This window comes from Pelodiscus sinensis, chromosome 2 (assembly GCF_052426305.1).
Source record: "Pelodiscus sinensis isolate ZL-2025 chromosome 2, ASM5242630v1, whole genome shotgun sequence".
Classification (NCBI taxonomy): Eukaryota; Metazoa; Chordata; order Testudines; family Trionychidae; genus Pelodiscus; species Pelodiscus sinensis.
In genome coordinates this window covers 38,142,990-38,162,242 of record NC_143053.1, presented here as the reverse complement: position 1 = coordinate 38,162,242, position 19,253 = coordinate 38,142,990, and the positions used below count along the sequence as shown (strand labels likewise).

Genomic DNA, 19,253 nt, shown 5'->3' with positions numbered 1-19,253 from the left:
TGCAGTTGCAAGATCTATCGTGAACTTGACTTAAGTGTGGGTATGTACCAGAGGAGAATAACATTGTCCTCCAACATAGCTAAGCATATCAGACTAAAAAGATAATACTGCCCCAAATTGTATTACATTCCTTTCTACTGGGTTCACAATGTTTCATTGATTGCAGAAGCTCTTGTAGCACAATTTCTGTGGAACTGTGCCATAAAGAAAGGTATAGAGCCAGAGTGGATCTTCCAGACATAGGGCTGTGGTCCTCTTTTGGTGCTCCGAGGATCAACAAGGTATGTGTGCATGTCCCACAATAGGGCAGGCTTCACATGATGATAGTCTGGGAAAATTTCCTACGAAAATAACATTATAGTGAGTGTTTCCTCTTAACACTGCTCTTGTGGGTTTTTTCATGGGAGAGTGTGATCAAATCCAATGTTGTATGTGATTTCTTAAGTGGTAGAGGAAGCTGTCATATTGATCAGGAGTACCGTTACAGAGCTTTTTCTGATGAGTGTGGAGAGGATTTGGAAGCAATGATTGCCATTTGTACACCTGTATGACTGGACTAGTCTTTGCACTCCTGTCGGTCCAACTCCGGCGCTGTGGGTGGAACAAGCCCCGCGGCGTCACCAGTGTGGCTCATGCTCCCTGGTATCCAGGGAGTTTAGAGCCAGCCTGATGTCAGGGGAGGGAGGCGGGGCAAAGAGGGATGCTGACGCTACGCCCCCCACACATGGGAGGCGTCCCAGTGGGAGATTTAAACCCACCGGGCATACTGGAAACGGGGCCACTGGAGAACGCCACGCAAAAAACCAGACCCAGACGGAGCGCAGCACGGAGCGACAAGAGCCTCCAACTTGTAGACTCCGTTGCAGGTGCCATGGGGAGTTTGGCCACTGGCAAAGGTGCCCCTGCTCAGGGGCAGCCGTGAAGCAACCGCCATAGGAAGTGACTTTTTGGCGGTTGCGCGGCCTTGGCGCAGCACAGACAGTAAGTCGCTGGCTGGGAGGAGCACTGGAAGGGGGGTAGGAAGTAGCCCAGGTCTGAGCCTTGGATATTGACCCGTGGGCTGGCAAGTTTTGTGCAGAGTCCCTAGTAGCCGGATCGGATGTGGATTCATCCAGTCCTTAGGGCCCTGGGCTGAGACCCTTTAGAGGGGGAGGGTCCGGTTCCCACTACTCCCCCTATGGCCATGTCTCAACTATTCCAAACCAATAGGATCCAACCAACATAGCTGACTGAAAAATTGAGCCCCTTGAGGGGAGATTTGGAGGTTTTGGCTATGAATGGACTACTCACGGGGGGGAGCACGAAACTTCTGAACTGGGGGGGGGGTTGATGAACGCGCACCGCGCCCCCTCAGAAAGCAGTACGTGACACTTTGATTTGAATGTTTCTGCCTTATTAATGTATTTACTTAATAACCCTGTCACAGTAGCAACTATTTCTGTGTATTGTTGTGATGTGACCTATTACTTTTAAATTATTTCCTTGTGCTCACACTGGAGTCCCAGGTTACTCTTTAATAACTTGTATGAATCAAGATGGAAGCCTCAGTCATAGAATCATAGACTACTAGAACTGGAAAGGACTTTGAGAGATCATCAAGTCCAGTCCAGTCCCCTGCCCGCATGGCAGGACCAAGCTCCATCTTAGACCATCCCTGATAGATGTCAATCAAACTGCTGTTTAGGTAATTTATTCCAGTGTGTAACCATCCTAACAGTTAGCAAGTTTTTCCTAATATCCATCCTAAACCTCCCTTGCTGCAATTTAAGCCCATTTTTTCTTGTCTTTGACTCATGTTTTGTTCTCCCACTAATTTCACCTTCCTCTCTCAAAGAAACAGCAACAAAGTTCATACCATACCTTTTCCAGAAATAAAATATAGTGGTCACTTTTCAGTTTATTTAAAACCAAGATATTTAATAGCATGTAGCTTGTGAAAGAAAACACCTCTAAAATGCCCATGTAAAGGTCTTATAAAGTTCATCTACCTCAGAAATAAGAAGGAAAATAAATGTTTACGGCAGTAAAAACCTTATCTGTATATTTCCTTTTGTTGGGTCTCTTTCTCATAATCATCATGTATTTTCACAGTGAAGTGTGCCTCTTTCTGGCATACCAGCTGGCAACATGTCTCTTCCAGTCTCTGGGATGCAACTGACATAAGACAGTCTCCCAGACAGTTTCTCAGATGATGAGGTTTAACGCTTGTAAAATACATAGATACTGTATAGGAAAGATTCAAAATCACACATGAGTTATGTGCAGTGTTCCCAAGAGGCTGTGCACTTATGTGACCACTCAGATTCAAATACCGCCCAACTCCCACAGCTAGGTTTTATTTCTACCGTTGGTGCATATTCACACATGCCTTGGTGCTCATAAAAATTATTCTGTACATGGATGGAAAACATCAGAGGGAACGGTAGTGGCCACATAATTGTCTTCTGTGCTTTTGAAAATCTCCTGCTGTTCCATCCTGTCATTATCAGCCATTTCTACTCATATTAATCCACATCACACATTGAATGATTTCCCGTGAAATTTTCTCTAGTGACATCCTGAGTGCTGGTCTGGGTCGGGTACTTCACTGCCTGAGTGCCCTGATTCATACCTATCAGAAGTTGATCAAAATCAGTGGCATTACACCAATGATCAATTTGGCCCAGCTACTAAAATACAAAAAAATGCAGAAAGTTAACATGAATGTGTTACACTTCATGCATGAGCAAGATTCCAGATATTCCTCAGAGTGTTGGACTTAAATTCTCAAGCAAAGTTCCTGGATTCTTCTGCACTCCATTGCAGCAGACTGGAAATTTTGTAGCAGTTTCTTTAAAATTTAAAAAATATATATTTGTAATGAATGAAAGCTAAAAAATAATGCAATCAGTACAATAGTCCTCATGTAGTTTATTTTATTACATTAATTTATGCTATCCTCACATTTTCAATGTTTCTTTAGGACAAAGATATTTGTTCTGACAAATGATATCTGCATCACAGAAGTTGTCAGAAGGAAAGCTGAAGGTTTTGGCAACTGAGTACAGGGTTGTTTTCTGGCTTTTGTCATTTAAAGAAGCTTTGGAGGCAGGTTTTAATGTACCATTGAGATAAATGGGGTTGTTCAGAATTCTTTAAACACTTTTCTCAGGTCATCTGCAGATTCAAGTAGACAACACTGCATAGGTTTACTCTTGCTACACATTTTAAAAGTTATTTCAGAAACCATATGGGCTGAAACCATAACTTAAAAATAAAAATCTAGATTCTGGTGCTTTGTTCTTCAGAGAAGAGTATATTTTATGGCAAATTCCATGGCAACAAATATACAGAATATGTGGAACCCTAAACTAGGGCTTCATAAATCTTTTGATAGTGTGTACCACACTAAAAAAAGTCCAGCTAGAACTTCTATAATTTGTGAGATATATATTTGTACACTTACTCTTTTGTAACTCAGTCAGTGTTCATGAATACACAACTTTGCCTTTGGACAGAGACCAATAAAGGTTAATGCTTCTGTTCTTATTTGTTTCCGAGTTTTTCTTGAATGTTTCTGCTCCATTTTTTTCCAGAAAAATACAGACAATAGTTTTGGGAAATTGTGAGATGGCCCTGAGGACTTACTTTTTAAAGGCAGTGAGGTAATGCATATAGTCCTTTGAAGCAACTCGAAGAAATGGCTGAGATTATAGCAGTTCTTCTAACAGAGGGAGTCATTTGTTCAGGATCTGAAATCTGTCTTTTGATTCTTTGCTGCTTCCATGTGCGCATATAGCAATTGCTAAGAGTTCTTGTTGTTATTTGGGCTTGACAGTAAAATGGATCCTTTTCTTTTGGGTACCGATTTCTCCACAGTAAGCCTTTGTCAACCCAAGTTAGGATTGCTGCAGTACATTGTTTGGGGCTACAACTTTGGACTATTTTGGAAATGCCAACTAGTACCAAATCAGAGAATACTAGAACTAGAAGGAACCTCAAGAGATCATCAAGTCCAATTCTCTGTACTCATGATAGGACCAACCATCATCTAACCCATCCTTGATAGGTGTATGTCTAACCTGCTCTTAAAAATCTCTAATGATGGAGATTCCACAACCTCCCTGAGCAATTTATTCCAGTGTTTAGCCACACTGACAGGAAGTTTTTCCTAATGTCAAACCTAAAACTCCCTTACTGCAATTTAAGCCCATTGCTTCTTGTCCTATCAGAGCTTAAGGAGAATAAGTATTCTTCCTCCTCCTTGTAACAACTTTTTAGGTACTTGAAAGTTGTTATGTGCCCTCTCAGTCTTCTCTTTTCTAGACTAAACAAACCCAGTTCCTTCAATCTTCCTTCATAGGTCATGTTTTTAGACCTTTAATCACTTTTGTTTCAATGTGGCAAGTTGTTTATTAACTTATCTTTCACAAGGGAGTACATGTCACCTTGCCTCTTTATTTTGTGATGGCTACCAACCAGTTTTCCTGCAAAGTATAACATGTCATGAAAAATTCCACATGGCTAGGGTCCTGGCTACTTTGCAAAACAGCCACCCTCCTTTTAGGATGCTACAGCAGTTGGAACCATGGCTGGCTAGTTCAGTTGGTAAAGGATATGGCTTTTAATCTTCAGGGTTATGAGTTCGAGTACTACTTTATATGGTTTAGTTCCCCAGGATGCCTTTCTGAAAGATAAACTCTATTCACATATAGGTTATCCTTTAGTCTGACATTTTATTGGTCTCAGAGGTGTAGCCATGTTAGTCTGTAACTTTAAAAATGGTGAATAGTCCTGTGGCACCGTAGGGTATGTCTACACTATGGAACAAAGTCGAATTAAGATATGCAACTTCAACTTCAGCTATGCATAAAGTAGCTGAAGTAGCTTATTTCGGCTTTTGCCGCTGTCTACACTGTGGGAAGTCGAAGGAAGAACACTCTTCCTTCAACTTCTCTTATTCCTCACGAAAGCAGGGTTACCAGCATCGACCCGAGTGTCCCTCTCACTTTGAATTATCTGACTTAACTAGACCTGTTAATTTGAACCATGGAAGATCAACAGTAGCAGTGTTGATCTTCTCTATAGTGTAGACATTCCCTTAGAGACTAATTATATATTATCATGAGCATTCGTGGGAAAAACTACAGTTTCCAGCTCGTGAAGAAGTGGATTTTGCCCATGAAAGCTCATGATACTCTATGTGTGTGTGTGTGTGTGTGTGTGTGTGTATATAGAGAGAGAGAGAGAAAGAGAGAGATAGTTAGTCTCTAAGGTGTCACAGGGATATTTGTTGGTTTTGCAATTTATTGGGCTCAGTACTGGGGTAATTGGGTGAGACTGAATGGCCTGTGATCCACAGGTGGTAAGAACGGATGATCTAATGATCCCTTTTTAAATGCACAGAATCCATGAAAGTTGAAGTGTTAAAACTAACACCTCTCTGATTTTAAGGAGGCAAGGTTAATTGCATGGCATTCTAGTTGAGTAGTATTCAACTTTGGAATTCTTTCCTCCGATTCCTTGGTCTCACAGAACCCAGATTTTCTGGTGTTCAGGACATTGGGTAAGACTAATTTATTTTCTCATGCTTTTTGCGGGGGTTAGGAAGGAAGCAGATGGAGTTTATTTGCTTGGGCTAGGAGGCTTTTATTGACATCTTGGATCAAATAAGTCTCTGGTCATGATATTAATTGTGTGATGTCCAAACCTAGGACAGTTACTTTTATACGTTTGATATCTGAGATACTGTATTTAACAGTACACATAGTTTTCAGTTAAGGGGCTATCAGTACACTTTTGTCATGTAAAAATTATCTTAAAAATACTTTTATGTAATTCATTATGTAATTTAATTACATTTGATGCTAAATGCTAATCTCATTGGTGGTGGTAATTTTGTTAAAGAAGAACAACCTCTGACTTTTCTTCTTGTAGTTCTGATGAGTGCAGGTCTCAATCATAGTCCTCATAACTGGCAACTGAATTTATGTAGTTCTGTATTTTTTTCATTTTTCTCCAAGTGTATTAATTTTTTATTAATTAGAAATATTATCAGATAGTTACTTTTCATGGTTTTTATCTGTAGATGTCATTAAAGAGATGCATTTGGTATTTCCTTATAAAAAAATTCCTTTCCAAACTTCATGATCAAATGAGAAGAGTTTTTATACAGCAGATGTGTTCTTGGTCAAGAAAGTACTGATTTATTAGTTCAGTATTGTAGCACTTACAAGACAGAAATTACTTTAAATTACATCGTTGTGTTACATCATCAAATATGTTATTGGGTTCACAGTCGATCCAGACTTAATAGAACTTTCAGAGAATTTGATGGGACACAGTTGTTTCTAGTGAGATCAGTTCAACTCTTAACAGCTTATTCAGTTCCATCCATTTCTATCTTAATGGAAATATATGTGAATGATGTTTGAAAGTGAGACTGTAGCAATTGCAAAACTTTGTGTGAGTTCTTAAAACAAAGAGGATTTCTCTGAAAGTCTGTCAGAAACCATGATGCAAAACAGAGTTATAATTTTGATTGCACCATTTTGAAAAGTAGTTAACTTGAATGTACAGCAGTCATTTTAAGAATAAAAAATTAAACTCTGCCTTCTGACAGCACACACATACAAGCAACAATTTTGATTAAGGTTCAAGTACATGCACTTTTTTAAACCTGAGCCATGATTTTCTTACAAAAAGCAAAGAAGCAAAAATAAACATGAAATTAATTTTAGTGAAAAAAGTGTTAATATGCAAAGAAGTGGCCAAACTATTTACTTAGAATTTTAAATATCCATTGTTCTTGTAAGACTTGCATGCCATGTTTCAGTCTAGAATTATTTTTTCTTTAATTGAAAGTATATATCTCTAGAAAAAGGCTTGTAAAGTCTCATAGACTCTTTGTAATACAGCATAGTAAAGATGCTGTCTATATTAAGAAGAAAATTATTCATTCTACCTGGGTTAGTAGGAATTTCCATATTTGACTATAACCAAATTACAACTAGAACATTTAGCACAGCTCTCATATATGATATTTGACAGTAGTGTCTTATTCAAACTTCAAAGAAATAGAAAAATTACTTAATGAAGGAGGAAACTGAAACTATAGTACTTTTACTATCCTATATGTTATACAGTGATGTAATTCTGCTCTTTTGCATAATCAGTATTGTGAAAACTTCCATTACATTTCAATTTAGAGTAATTATGTAAAATCATGTATAATATGCTTAGTGAAGTTATCTTTGAAATAGCCATTGCTGGGCAGCAAGCTCTGGTGAAAAAAGCTTCTTCAGATGAGAGATAACTTGAATTTTTTACACTACCTCTGTAGTCAAATAACCTAGATCATCATCTTGCAGTTTGATCCATGCAGGCACATCAGGCTGACAGCCGAGACCAATTGCAGAATTAAAGCCTTAGTTTACAATTCAGCAAACTGCAAATACAATATTATGAACTATAGTACTGACATAATTTTAAAATGATAGTTCAAAAATGTATGTTTCTTAATTATTCATGGGAGTTAATGTCAAATTGAAAAAAAAGTTTTCATAATTCTCAGACTTGTAATCTGTGTTCATTTGTATAAATAGTTTGTAAAGCAACACTAGTCATTAGTTTTCATTTTTCTTCATAACACAACAGTGTAGCAAAGCAGGGCTTCTCAACTTTGGAAGCCCCGGGGCCCACAATGATACTCACAGCACATGCCAAGGACCGCAACTTAATTGTGGTAGTATATACATGGAAATGAAATATATATGCAAATATATGCGAATAGCTTCTTTTCACACTAACGGGCATGAATACAAAGATTAAGACAAGATTACATAACATACGGGCCCCATTTAAGTCAGTTCTGCTAATATTAATAAAATGCAATATTTACCCGATTTCCACCCGACTTCCACTTTTAAGGAGCAATGACAGTCCAGGAATTTAGCTACTAAAAGACCATTATAGTGACTACTTTTTTGTTTTGGCTTCCGCCCACAGGCCGAGTGTTGAGCCCCGTGTAAGCCCAAACCACACTGTGGGCAACAAATGGGCCGCGAGCTACATTCTGCCCACAGACCACATGTTGAGTAGCCCTGTAGTAAAGTGTAGTTAGCAAAGAAAAGGATCTTTAGATGACAGTGATCGTAGTCAAATAGGTTTGCATCTGTTTGGCTTCAATTTCTTTGATAGCTAAAGGACTTTTTTTTTTTATAAAGTTGAAATAAAATCTAAAGTGTTTTTTTCTCTATAATGCTAGTTTAAGGACAATATTTAAAAAAAATCCGGAATTCTTTCTGTATTTGATTGTATAAGATAGACAATATGTTTATTTCCATGATGATACTAATTCTTTTTAGGAAGAGCAGTGAAACTAGGTCAGATGTCACAATGATGTACTAGATGTGATTGGCACTTTGATTCTGTGGTTTCACACTTGTGACATTTTCCATAATTTATATGATGTGAAAAATGATCTCATGATTATTTTGATCAAAGTTAGGGAATGACTGTTGCAAGCTGGAAATATTAGTTCAATAGTGCCATTATGTAACCACAATTAATATTAGAAACTGGAAAAAATATGCAGATGCATTAGTGCATTTAAAAAGATTATTTTGCTTATATTGATTCTACTAATTGGCTTATTAAAGTAGGGAGTAGTAAAACTAGTCATATTTCTCAAACAGGTAGGAACTTTTAAAATTCAACCATTATATTACCTGTTGTTGAACAAAATGATTGAAGAATCAAGAAGAAAACACAGTATATATAATGAATAACTTATCACTCATTTTAAAAGTTTCCCTTTTCTTTGAAAGTATATGAATTGTAGATCTAAACTGTCATTTTCAAAGTTTACCATGGTATTTGATTTCCTTCCCTTTAAAAAGTTGAGTTCTGAAGGATCTGTCTTTTAGCAAAAAATCTCATGTATAAACTTATCAAAATTGTGAAGAGGGAGAAAGGAAGGGAAGGAGGGAGGAAGTTTGGTTACCAGATTTAGTCTTCCCTACACCATAAACAATATTGCTTACTTCATATTGTAATTCAGAAACAGTGTGTGTTCATGAGTACATATTAATTCAAGGGGTTAAGCTAGTAAAGTTACCTATCTCAACACATGAAAGGGGAGAATTAGCCACAGTTCCCTCGCTACTAGTGTAGCTTTCAACACCTTTTCCTTGGTGGGTAGTATTGATAAGCTATGTAACTGTGAAAGGATGGGAAAATGGATTGAAGTCATCTAAGAAGTAAACTATCAGCTTGACATGTTTTTCTAGCTATTGAAAGCCTTTTCATATTGCAATTCATTCTGACAGTGAGACTGTAGAATTCCTCTGATTTAAGTACCATCTGGTTATGCTCAAAGCTTTAAAGCTATTTTCTCAGCATAAAATTTCAGAGTCCTACACTTTTTTCTTCGCCAAACTATCCATTTTTAAGCCACAAATATTTTCCAGTCCTTTCAGATTTTATCTAAAAGTATATTTTAACAGTATTTAAATAGTTCTTAAACAATAACAATTTATCTTGATAGATGACATGATGTTTTTTTCATTTTATTTTAATTATCCATTGTGGAACCAAATTCCCTTTTGTTTTATTCCTTTGAATACTGTTTAATTACAGTTATCATGCCAGATATCTTAAAGGTTATTGTACCAATACAGTTTCATTTAACGTAAGCCATGTGGAATCAATAGTCCTGTTTCCTAAAGTGAATGCTTGGAAAATCTTACATTCATATGTTAAGAGTACACATCCTTTCCTCATTAGTTGGAAAGTACAGGGATTTTGGCACAGGTTCTGTGTGGAAGCATTGTGCAGCTTTTATATGGATTTTGTTTTTAGCCTTTGATGACACTGTTTAGAATAGGAAGTATCTAATAAGTAAAGCATTTTGTCTAATGTGCTGCCAGTGTATTTAATATATGCCTGGAGGTCTGAAACATTATCTTCTCCACTACAGTAATATGCATTTAATTCTCTGAAAGCAGAAGGTTGAACTTTTAAAAGGGACTCAAAGTACATTTTCAACTAAATAATTTAAAACACATGGGATGGGGACCAGAGTAATGTACAGTTTGGTTTTTATGGTTTAATCATGATCATGTTAATGCACACCAGTAGCTAATTAAAGAAAACTTTTATTGTTCGTTTTAAATGGGTTATGTAAAGAGTAAGAGAACTGATATAATACATTGCTATGATAAATGTTACCATTACATTTGCTAACAGCAAGCTGATTTTGCAGTTTTTGACATCTTTAAAGTATTGGCCCATTTATTCCAAAAAATCTCTTTGGAGTTTTTCCATTGGGAGTCCCCTACCACCGCTGCCTCTTCAAAGGAGTATTTAATTGATGCCCAGTTTGATTACCAGACATATTTTAAAGGTAACTACAAAAACAGTAACTGGCAGTATCTGGCCCAGAGTTCTATAAGAGACTGATATGCAAAGTCCCAGTGATACTCCTGCTACTTTTTGTTTTGTACTGAAGCATCATCAATCAAAATGTGTTACAAATTATTACTTGTTTATTCCAATCTTAATCATAAGAACATAAGAAAATGTCAATATCATTACTTTTGTGTGGAGCGAGGAGACGTGGCTGATAGGTAATATGAAACAGTGCCTTTCACCTTTGGGTCACTACTTCATCTTCCTCCTTGCTTGGTACAGAGCAGAAGTAGTTACCATCTGACATATCTGTGACATATGTGAATTGACTTGGAAGTCTAAGTAATATTTCTATTAGTCAGATATCCGCATCACAAGAAACTGTACAGTTGAGACTAATTAGTACTTGTATTGGTAGTCTTAGCAAAAAAAGACAAGGGTCAACTGGGAGTGGAGGAAGAGCTACCCTCTTACCCTTTGGCAGGTGTTTTCTCCAGGTCAGTATATTCACAAAAAATGGAGGGGGGGGGGGAAGTTTCTAAACAGCCATGAAAGTCACTAAAAATTTCTTACAGATATTGCTCTGTTGCAACCCAGGTCCCTGTCAGTTCTTTAAATAGCTCCCTGCTGGCTTTTGCCTCAGCCAGCTCTTGCTGGAGCTACGTGCCAGGGCACACCCGCTTACTTTCGCTTCTGTTTCTAAATCAAACTAAACTCATAAAAACCTACGAAAATCTATTAATTTGCCAACTGTTAGTACTGTACTTGTAAAAAAGATTTTCATTTGTAAAGTAGATTATCCTTCATTTCTTGAGGACATATCTAGCTCACCCTAAACCAATGGGGAACAGTCATGATTCTGCTGTATGTAGCAGATGAATGGCAAATCACAGTGACTGCACAGGAGGAGTCTGCAGGCTCTATCCCCTGTTACTTTCATAACTCTCTTCACAGGGCTAAACAAAGAGGCTATTAACCAGTTTGGAGCTCCTATGCTCCCGTTTAAACCATTGCATCAAAATAGTTGTTGGTTCAAATACTCCTCTACCTTGCTGTGGAGAATCCCAAACATGAAGTGCCATTTCAGGATTTCTTCATAACTGTCTCTTCTGTCCATGCACAGATGTTGCAGCTGACTTGGTCCCAGGATATTAGCAGGACAGGGTGGGAGAGGTAATATCTTTTATTCACCAACTTCTTTTGGGAAGAGAGACAAGCATGTCCACATAATGAAACTTCACTGGCATTTCTAAAGCACCCATCATCACAGTATAAGGCAGGTAAATATTATTGCCAGTTGACAGAGGAGGAGACTGAGATAGAAGGGTTAATTGATTTGGCCACAGTTTCAGACTGAGTCACTGGCTGGAGAATTCCTTGTTCAGAATACAATAATTCATTAGGGCTGCTTCTAGTAAGTTATTTTTGTAAAGGCTACCTTAGAAGTGATATCATATTTATGAACCAATGATATGAGAACATCATTGAAATCAGCTGCAAAGATTTTTATTGGTGATTTGAAAAATATGTACGAGAGTGATGCTGAAAAGTTTGTAACCAGAGCTGACAAAAACTTTCAAAGAAAATCTCAGCTAGTTAATGGTTCTGTTTAGGATTTTCATGGTAATACTTTTCTCTAATACATTTACATTTTTAAGGAAATCTTTGCTTGTAAAGCAGTTCCGATAACCTTCCTCGGCTTTTCTTAAAAAAGAAACAAACCAAAACTAAAGAAACCAGTTTCCTAATATGTTATACAGTAGAAAGACTAACGAGAAAGAAATCTAGTACTTTACTTCCCTTCACTCTCATGATATTTATTGTGAATAAATATTGTCAGTACCTCTAATTCACAATAAATATTGTGACTACCTGTATATTTTTAATGGAAGATATTGTATATTTTGGGACAGGTTGTGTCTGTCCCTTCACTGTTATGAATGGTATAAGGAGACATCCCCTTAGGGCAGAGGCCAGGGACATTCCACTCATTGCACCAAAAGGAGCTTGCGACAGTGTAGGCAGTGACTCTAGGCTCTTCAAAGGAGCAGGACAGGGTGAGTTCATGTCACTACTTCACTTCCAATCAGTCAATGGAGCTGGCTTTCCCCAGCTGACCTTGGCTCCGTGTGGCATTTCAAATCAGCAATGCAACATGGAGCCCAGGGTCAGCGGGGGACTCTGAGTCCCCCGCTGACCCTAGGCTCCGTGCTGCACTGCCACTTTGAAATGAACAAAAGCCCCTACTGGGGACTCTTGTATATTTCAAAGCTGGCATGCTGAGTGCAGCCCGGAGTCAGCAGGACTTCCCGCTGGTCCCAGGCTGCATGTGGAGTTCCGAATTCCTCCTTTGAAAGGAGGGAGCTCTTGTACATTTCAAAGGAGGAATGCGGAAGTGCCTATCAACTTGACTAGTAAATTAACCATTACTTAAAATCCTTATTTTGAGTGGGGACCTGGGGCAGGAGGAGGTGGTGACCTGGGGCAGGGAGTTGGGATGCAGAAGAGGGTAGGTACTGAGTGAGGGTCTGGCCAGGAGGTGCTTACCTACGTCTGAATACAGTGGGAGACCAAGGCAGCAAGCAACCCAGGCAGTCACAGGCTGCTCAAAATGGCTGCCTGCTCCCTCCATGTGCCTCTCTTCTCTATGTGCGCGGGTGGGGAAAGGAGAGAGACTTTGTGTGCTGCCCCACCCCCTGCCCATTTATTGCAATTCTCATTGGCTAGTTTACAGGCAATGGGAGCTGTAAGGATTGGACTGGAGTAGGAGCAGCACTTGAAATCTCCCCCTTCTCCTACAAGGAGCGTGCGGCACATAGAGGGAGCAGCCAGCCATTTTGAGTAGCTTGAGGCTACAACAGGCAGAGAGCCTCAGGATCTTGATGGGGTAGCTGTGGGCCAGAACAAAGGGCTTGGTAGGTCAGATCCAGCTCATGAGCTGTATCTTGCCCACCCCAATGTAACTCTTGATTAGGTATGTTCACTATGACAAGACCTAAAATCTTTTACTGTTTATTCCATAGTACAAACTGTCTTTTTAAAGTGTTGCTATAACCAGTGATGTCTGTTTAAACATTTCTGTTTGATGAGATCCTGTGAAAGTCATAGCCAAATGCATAAAACTGTAGAGAGTAAATATACCACTTATACCACCATAGTGGCAGGCTTTATAAGTAGCTGACGTTTACCTGAGCAATAAGCTATGTAGTTTTATATAATGAGGCTGGCACTTGCGTTACTAAAAAAAAAAAAATCTTTCAAGTCCTACAACACAGTATTTATGTCTTACAATTTCCATTTAGTTTTTTTTATGAATTTGATATTAATTAGTACTTTTTGTATTGTGTAAATATTCTAAAGCATTTTTAATGGCAATGGTTTTTTTTTTTTTAGATTTAACACATGAAACTTGGAAGAAATTCTGAATTTCAACCTTTTTCTAATTGTCAATATTGTTTCATAGAGGCATGATACTGTTTTAACCAATGTTTTTCTTTTAGAATCTTTAAAATATAAAGAATTAGTTGAAAAAAGATAGTTTGATCCTAGAAATCATTATTCATTTTTTTTCTCCTTCACATATTCCTTTGGCACTTCTTCAGATATGAGTCATCATTTCTTCGGAACAGACACCTGCTGTGTTTTCATGAGTGAATTCTCTGTTAAAAGTTAACTTGGCAGGTTTTTTATAATTCCCTTTTTTTGAAATCATGTTTAAATAGCAATTGTTTGTAGCCACTGAAATGGAAATACTTGGGATGTAGATCTAATAATATAATATTTTCCTTTCCAGGTTTCCAAACAAGAACAGAAAAAAATGGATATGTCTGATGGAGGAGCAGTCGAAACATCTTCACGTTATAGTGGTGCCCAAGATAGTGGCATTGGCAGTGATAGTGTTAAAATCAGAATAGTTCAAATAGAACAACATAGTGGCACTAGCCAACACCGCATTGCCCGTCCTTCCCGACAGTCTTCGATTGTGAAGAACCTGAACTTCATTCCCTTTGACATTTTTATTACTGCAAGCCGAATCTCCTTGATGTCTTATTCATGTACTCCTTTACCTAAATTTAAATCAGTGCAAGATCAGAAAGATGTTGAGAAAATAAGTAAAAGCTCACTAAACCTTCCAGAAACAGATTCAGATGGTAGCCAAGAAACCAGGAAGCTTAGTCAGGCATGTATTTCATCAGTAACTGCAGATGATCTCTTGAACAGTAACAGTTCTTTGCCCACTGGGAGAAAATCAGGTCTACTATCACTAGAAAGTCTTCATGCTTCCACAAGGTCATCTGCTCGACAAGCCCTTGGTATCACTATTGTTCGACAGCCTGGTCGCAGAGGAACTGGTGACCTCCAGCTAGAACCTTTTCTGCATCTTATTGTATCCCAGCCTTCTGTGCTCTTGAGCTGTCACCACAGGAAACAAAGAGTGGAAATATCAGTGTTTGATGCTGTGCTTAAAGGAGTAACCTCAGATTACAAGTGTACAGGTAAGACCATTTAAAGTCCAGAGACTGTTAAAAACTGCTATAACAATCAAGCTTCCTCAAAGTTTCAGGGATGATCAAACAGAAAGAGTTAACAGATTAGATAAATTTAATTTGTTTTAATTAAAAAATAAACAAGTAAAGTTTATATTCCATTGTAGAACCAAGTTTAAGAATAGAAAATGTTTGAAATTAGTGAAGGTTTAACCTTTAAGAACCAAGCTCTTATTTTACTGAATATTGTTTTCTCAGCATCCAAGAAATAATAGTGACTGTCACAGTATCAGGGGTTTAATGTATCAGGAGTTTCTAAACCAATATGATAAAAAGCAATGATTTGTAAGTCAAGTTTCTTTCATAAAGGGTATTTTTATGGGTGAAACCGTCTTTCTCTTGTTTTTGTAATTCCCCTTTTCCTCTCCTCTTTCCATTTGTTGCTATCCTTATCTCTTTATGAGAAACACTTGCCGCCTCAGAATTTTTGCAGGAATATTGATGAGGAGCTCCCTGTATATTTATTGTATGCAACCTGGTATACTTGCTTGTGGTACTTATTATTATACTTAGGTTAGTCCCAGCCATGCCTGGTTGCTGAAACCAATTACAACATAAAAATGTAAGAATGGCCATACTGGGTCAAGCTAATACACCATCTAGCTATGTATCCTATCTTTCAATAATGGCTGGTACCAGATGCTTAGAGGGAATGAACAGAACAAGGCAATTATTGAATGATAAATCCCCTGTCATCCTATTCCAGCTGCTGACAGTCATATGTTTAGGAATACCCAGAGCAAGGGGTTTGTGCCTCTGCCCATATTGGCTAATAGCCATTGATGGACCTATATCTTTTTTGAGATGAGGTAACCAAAACTGCACATAGTAGTCAATGTGTGGCCATACCATGGATTTATATAGCAGCACTGGAATATTTTTCTGTCCATTTCCTTAATAGTTCCTAACATTCTGTTAGCTTTTTTAACTACTACTGTACTTTGAGCAGATATTTTCAGAGAACTATCCAGGATGACTTCAAAATCTCTTCCTTATGTATTAACAGTTAACTTAGGGCTCATCATTTTGTATATATAGTTGGGATTGTGTTTTCTGAAGTGAATTACATGGCATTTATCAACATGGAATTTTGTCTGCAATTTTGTTGGCCACTTACCCTGTTTTGTGAGATCACTTTGTAATGCTTCACAATCAGCTTTGGATTTAACTATCTTTAGTAATCTTTTATTATTGGCAAATTTTGCCATATCTCTGTTTCCTCCTTTTTTTCAGATAATTTATGAATATGTTAAACAACATTGATCCCAGTAAAGATCCTTGGGAGATTCCATTATGAAAACTGACCATTTATTCCTACCCTCTGTTTTCTGCCTTTTCAACCAGATACTGGTTTTCAGAGAACGTTCTCTCTTATTCCATGTGTGTTTGGTTTACTTAAGAACCTTTGGTGAGGGACCTTGTCAGGGGGATTCTAAAAGTCCAAGTAAACTGTAGTAACTGGATCATCCTTGTCTAAGCCTTGTTGATGCCTTCAAAGAATTAGATTAGATTAGTGATGCATGATTTCCCTTAGCAAAAGCTCTTCCCCGATGTATTGTTGTCATCCCTCTTCTTCTTTTAACCAATTTGTCTGGTACTAAGGTTAAGCTTACTAGCCTATAATGCTAGGATTTCCTCCAGAACATTTTTTTAAACTAGCTATCACATCATCTGGCACAGAGGCAGATTTAAACAATAAGATACATATCATAGTCAGTATTTCTGCAATTTCATATACGAGTCCATTCAGAACTCTTTGGTGAATACTGCCTGGTCCTGGTGACTTATTACAATTTAATGTATCCATTTGTTCCATATCTACCTCAATCTAGGACAGTTCCTGAAATTTATCATCTGAAAACAATGGCCCACATGTGGGAATCTCCTTCACATCCTCTGCAGTGAAGGCTGATGCAGAGAATTCATTTAGCTTCTCCTTCATGGTCTTATCTTTTTTGAGTGCTCCTTTAGCATCTTAATTTTCCGGTGACCACACTCATTGTTTGGCAAGCTTCTTGCTTCAAATGTACTTAAAATGTTTTCATTGTTAGCTTTTGCTTGTTGCTCTTCAGATTTTTTTTTGGCATGCCTAACTATGCTTTTACACCCTGCCACCCTCCCCTCATGTTGGATGAAAAGCCGCTATAAAAAGAGATGAGGTCAGCTTCCCAGTGTTCCAGGTGTAGGAACCAAAGTCCTCTTTCCTTAAAGGAGGCTTTAAAAAAAAGAAGAGAGTATAACAGATTGGCCCAAGGATGCCACCTAGAAATGGGGTACGACTGAGCCCTCTGACTCTCACCAGCCTGGGCTCTCTCACACTGGGCTGCTGTGACAAGCTGCATAGCCCTTCAAGCTTGTATTTTCACCAGCATCCACAAAGGTAGGGACATACCCAGCTGCAGTTACATACAGGCTCTCTAACCATCAGCCTCCCAGCCTAGGATGCCAGAGCAGTACCATCCTCCTGTGGTCAAATTTGTCTAATATATGGGTTTATTTCCTGGTCCACCTTTTCCACAATATGAAGAGAACAGTGTACATGTGTGATGACCAAATAGAGATTTTCCCCAAGCACTCCAATCAAAGCTCACTGGTTTCGATTAAAATATGGAATAAGTAGATTCTAATTGATGGCAAACAAATCAAAGCAGATAAAAAAATGCAAACTACACCTGCAGTACTAGATACATTGAATATGAGTTAACAGATTTTGACCCTGAAGATAATACAAACAGGCTGCAGTTTTTTAAGAAGCAAACTGCTCTTCCTTTACAGCTTGGAAGCCCAAGTCTTTCATACACAGATTAGAAATCTCTAGATCGAGGGTTAAGCGCTTCCCCCAGCCCAGTTTAGTCTTTATTCCTCAGGTCTTTCCAGGAGTCCTTTTGTGTGGAGAGTGAAGAACTACCAATGCCATTTCTGGAGGGGGAGGGGGATTACAGATGCATATACACAGCTGTGTCACTTACTTCTCTGCTTCCTCCCATCACCAGCTAGGAGTGAGAGGAAGGGAAGGGAAAGAAAAGAGCAAGCAGTGTCCTGGTATGCATGGCTGTAGCTCCCCTCCTCACCCTCCTGAAATGGCGCACTTCCATCAATAATGTCAATCCCTGCCTTATATAGCTTTAGCATATGGCGAGAACCCTGTTTCAAAATTGTGGAAGTTTGTGGAAAAATATCGATATCCCAAGATGGAGTTCAGAGACGTTGTGGTCTGATCACATGCCCATGCAGTGTGATAGTACCCATTGCTTATAGACTAGCCAAAATGTCCTTAAGAAGGTTAAGCTATTCCACAGTCCATTGTCTTTGCTGTAGGGATGTAAATAAACCATTTAAATGGTTAACCAGTTAAACGACTAAAATTGTAGTATTTAAGCCCAAGTTAGCAGCCCCCAATCCAAAAAAGGTTCCCCAGCCCTGACTTAAAGCAAGGTAAGTGTTTGGTTGTGTGAAGCTGCCCTCCTCCATGCATATCAGGATGCATAAAACCATATAGCAGAGACAGAGACAGTCCTGTGTCTCCCCACATCCCTTGGTGCCCTTTAAGGAGGTGGGCAGCTGGGGCCGGGTTCCTGAGTGCCCGTCTGTGCTGAGTGGGAGCAGCTGGGGGCCTGCCAACCTGCCTGGACCGCTGCAGCATGGCTGGGGCTCGAGTCTCATCTGTCCTCCCAACTGCTCCAGCCACCTAGAAATGGAGTACTGCTGAGACCTCCAGGCTACTCTTAGAAGTCAGTTCACTTCTAACCTGACTTTTCCCTCCCTCTCTTCCTGTGTCCACTAGAGAAGAGGGGTAGAAAGTACCAAGAAGGGACCTTAATCTGCAAATATTTGAGCTCTGCCATTTTCCCATAGGCACAAGATCTGCCAGAAAAATCCCATGTCTCCTTTACTGCTAGGACTTAGTCCTTTTGGCTTTTATCTGTACTAGACACTGGCTTCAAGTTGTGATTCCTAACATTACAAATTCCTATAAATTCATAATATTAATTTCTAAGTCCTACTGCCTTTAGTAAAATTGTTCCTTCATGATGCTGTGAAAAAGATGAAAAAGCCTACCAAGCCTCTGACAGTTCAGTCCAATGGCAAAAATTCCTTACTGATCCTAAAATAAGTGACCAATCAGACCCACAGTATCCTAAAAACATTGTTTCTGTACTATCAATACAGCGAAGGCAGCTGAAGGCAACAAGAATCCTCCAAAACCCTAGGAAGAGATCTAAGTGAAGAGGTTTAAGTTAGTAAAGGATGGGGGAACCAATGGGGCCAATGAGTTCCCCTGGCAGAATGGAAGACAGAGAGCTCTTGGAAGAGGGG

The 19,253-nt window shown here is 38.7% G+C and overlaps 1 protein-coding gene across 6 annotated transcripts in view; it reads left to right on the top strand.

Moving 5' to 3' along the window:
• Positions 1-19,253, top strand: part of VPS13B (vacuolar protein sorting 13 homolog B) — a 1,005,617-nt gene that overhangs the window by 751,164 nt on the left and 235,200 nt on the right. For all 6 annotated transcript variants that reach the window (XM_075920304.2, XM_075920302.2, XM_075920305.2 and 3 more), the window contains one exon: positions 14,183-14,885. In XM_075920304.2, coding sequence (XP_075776419.2) covers positions 14,183-14,885 — 703 coding nt within the window. The remainder of the gene's footprint in view (positions 1-14,182; positions 14,886-19,253) is intronic.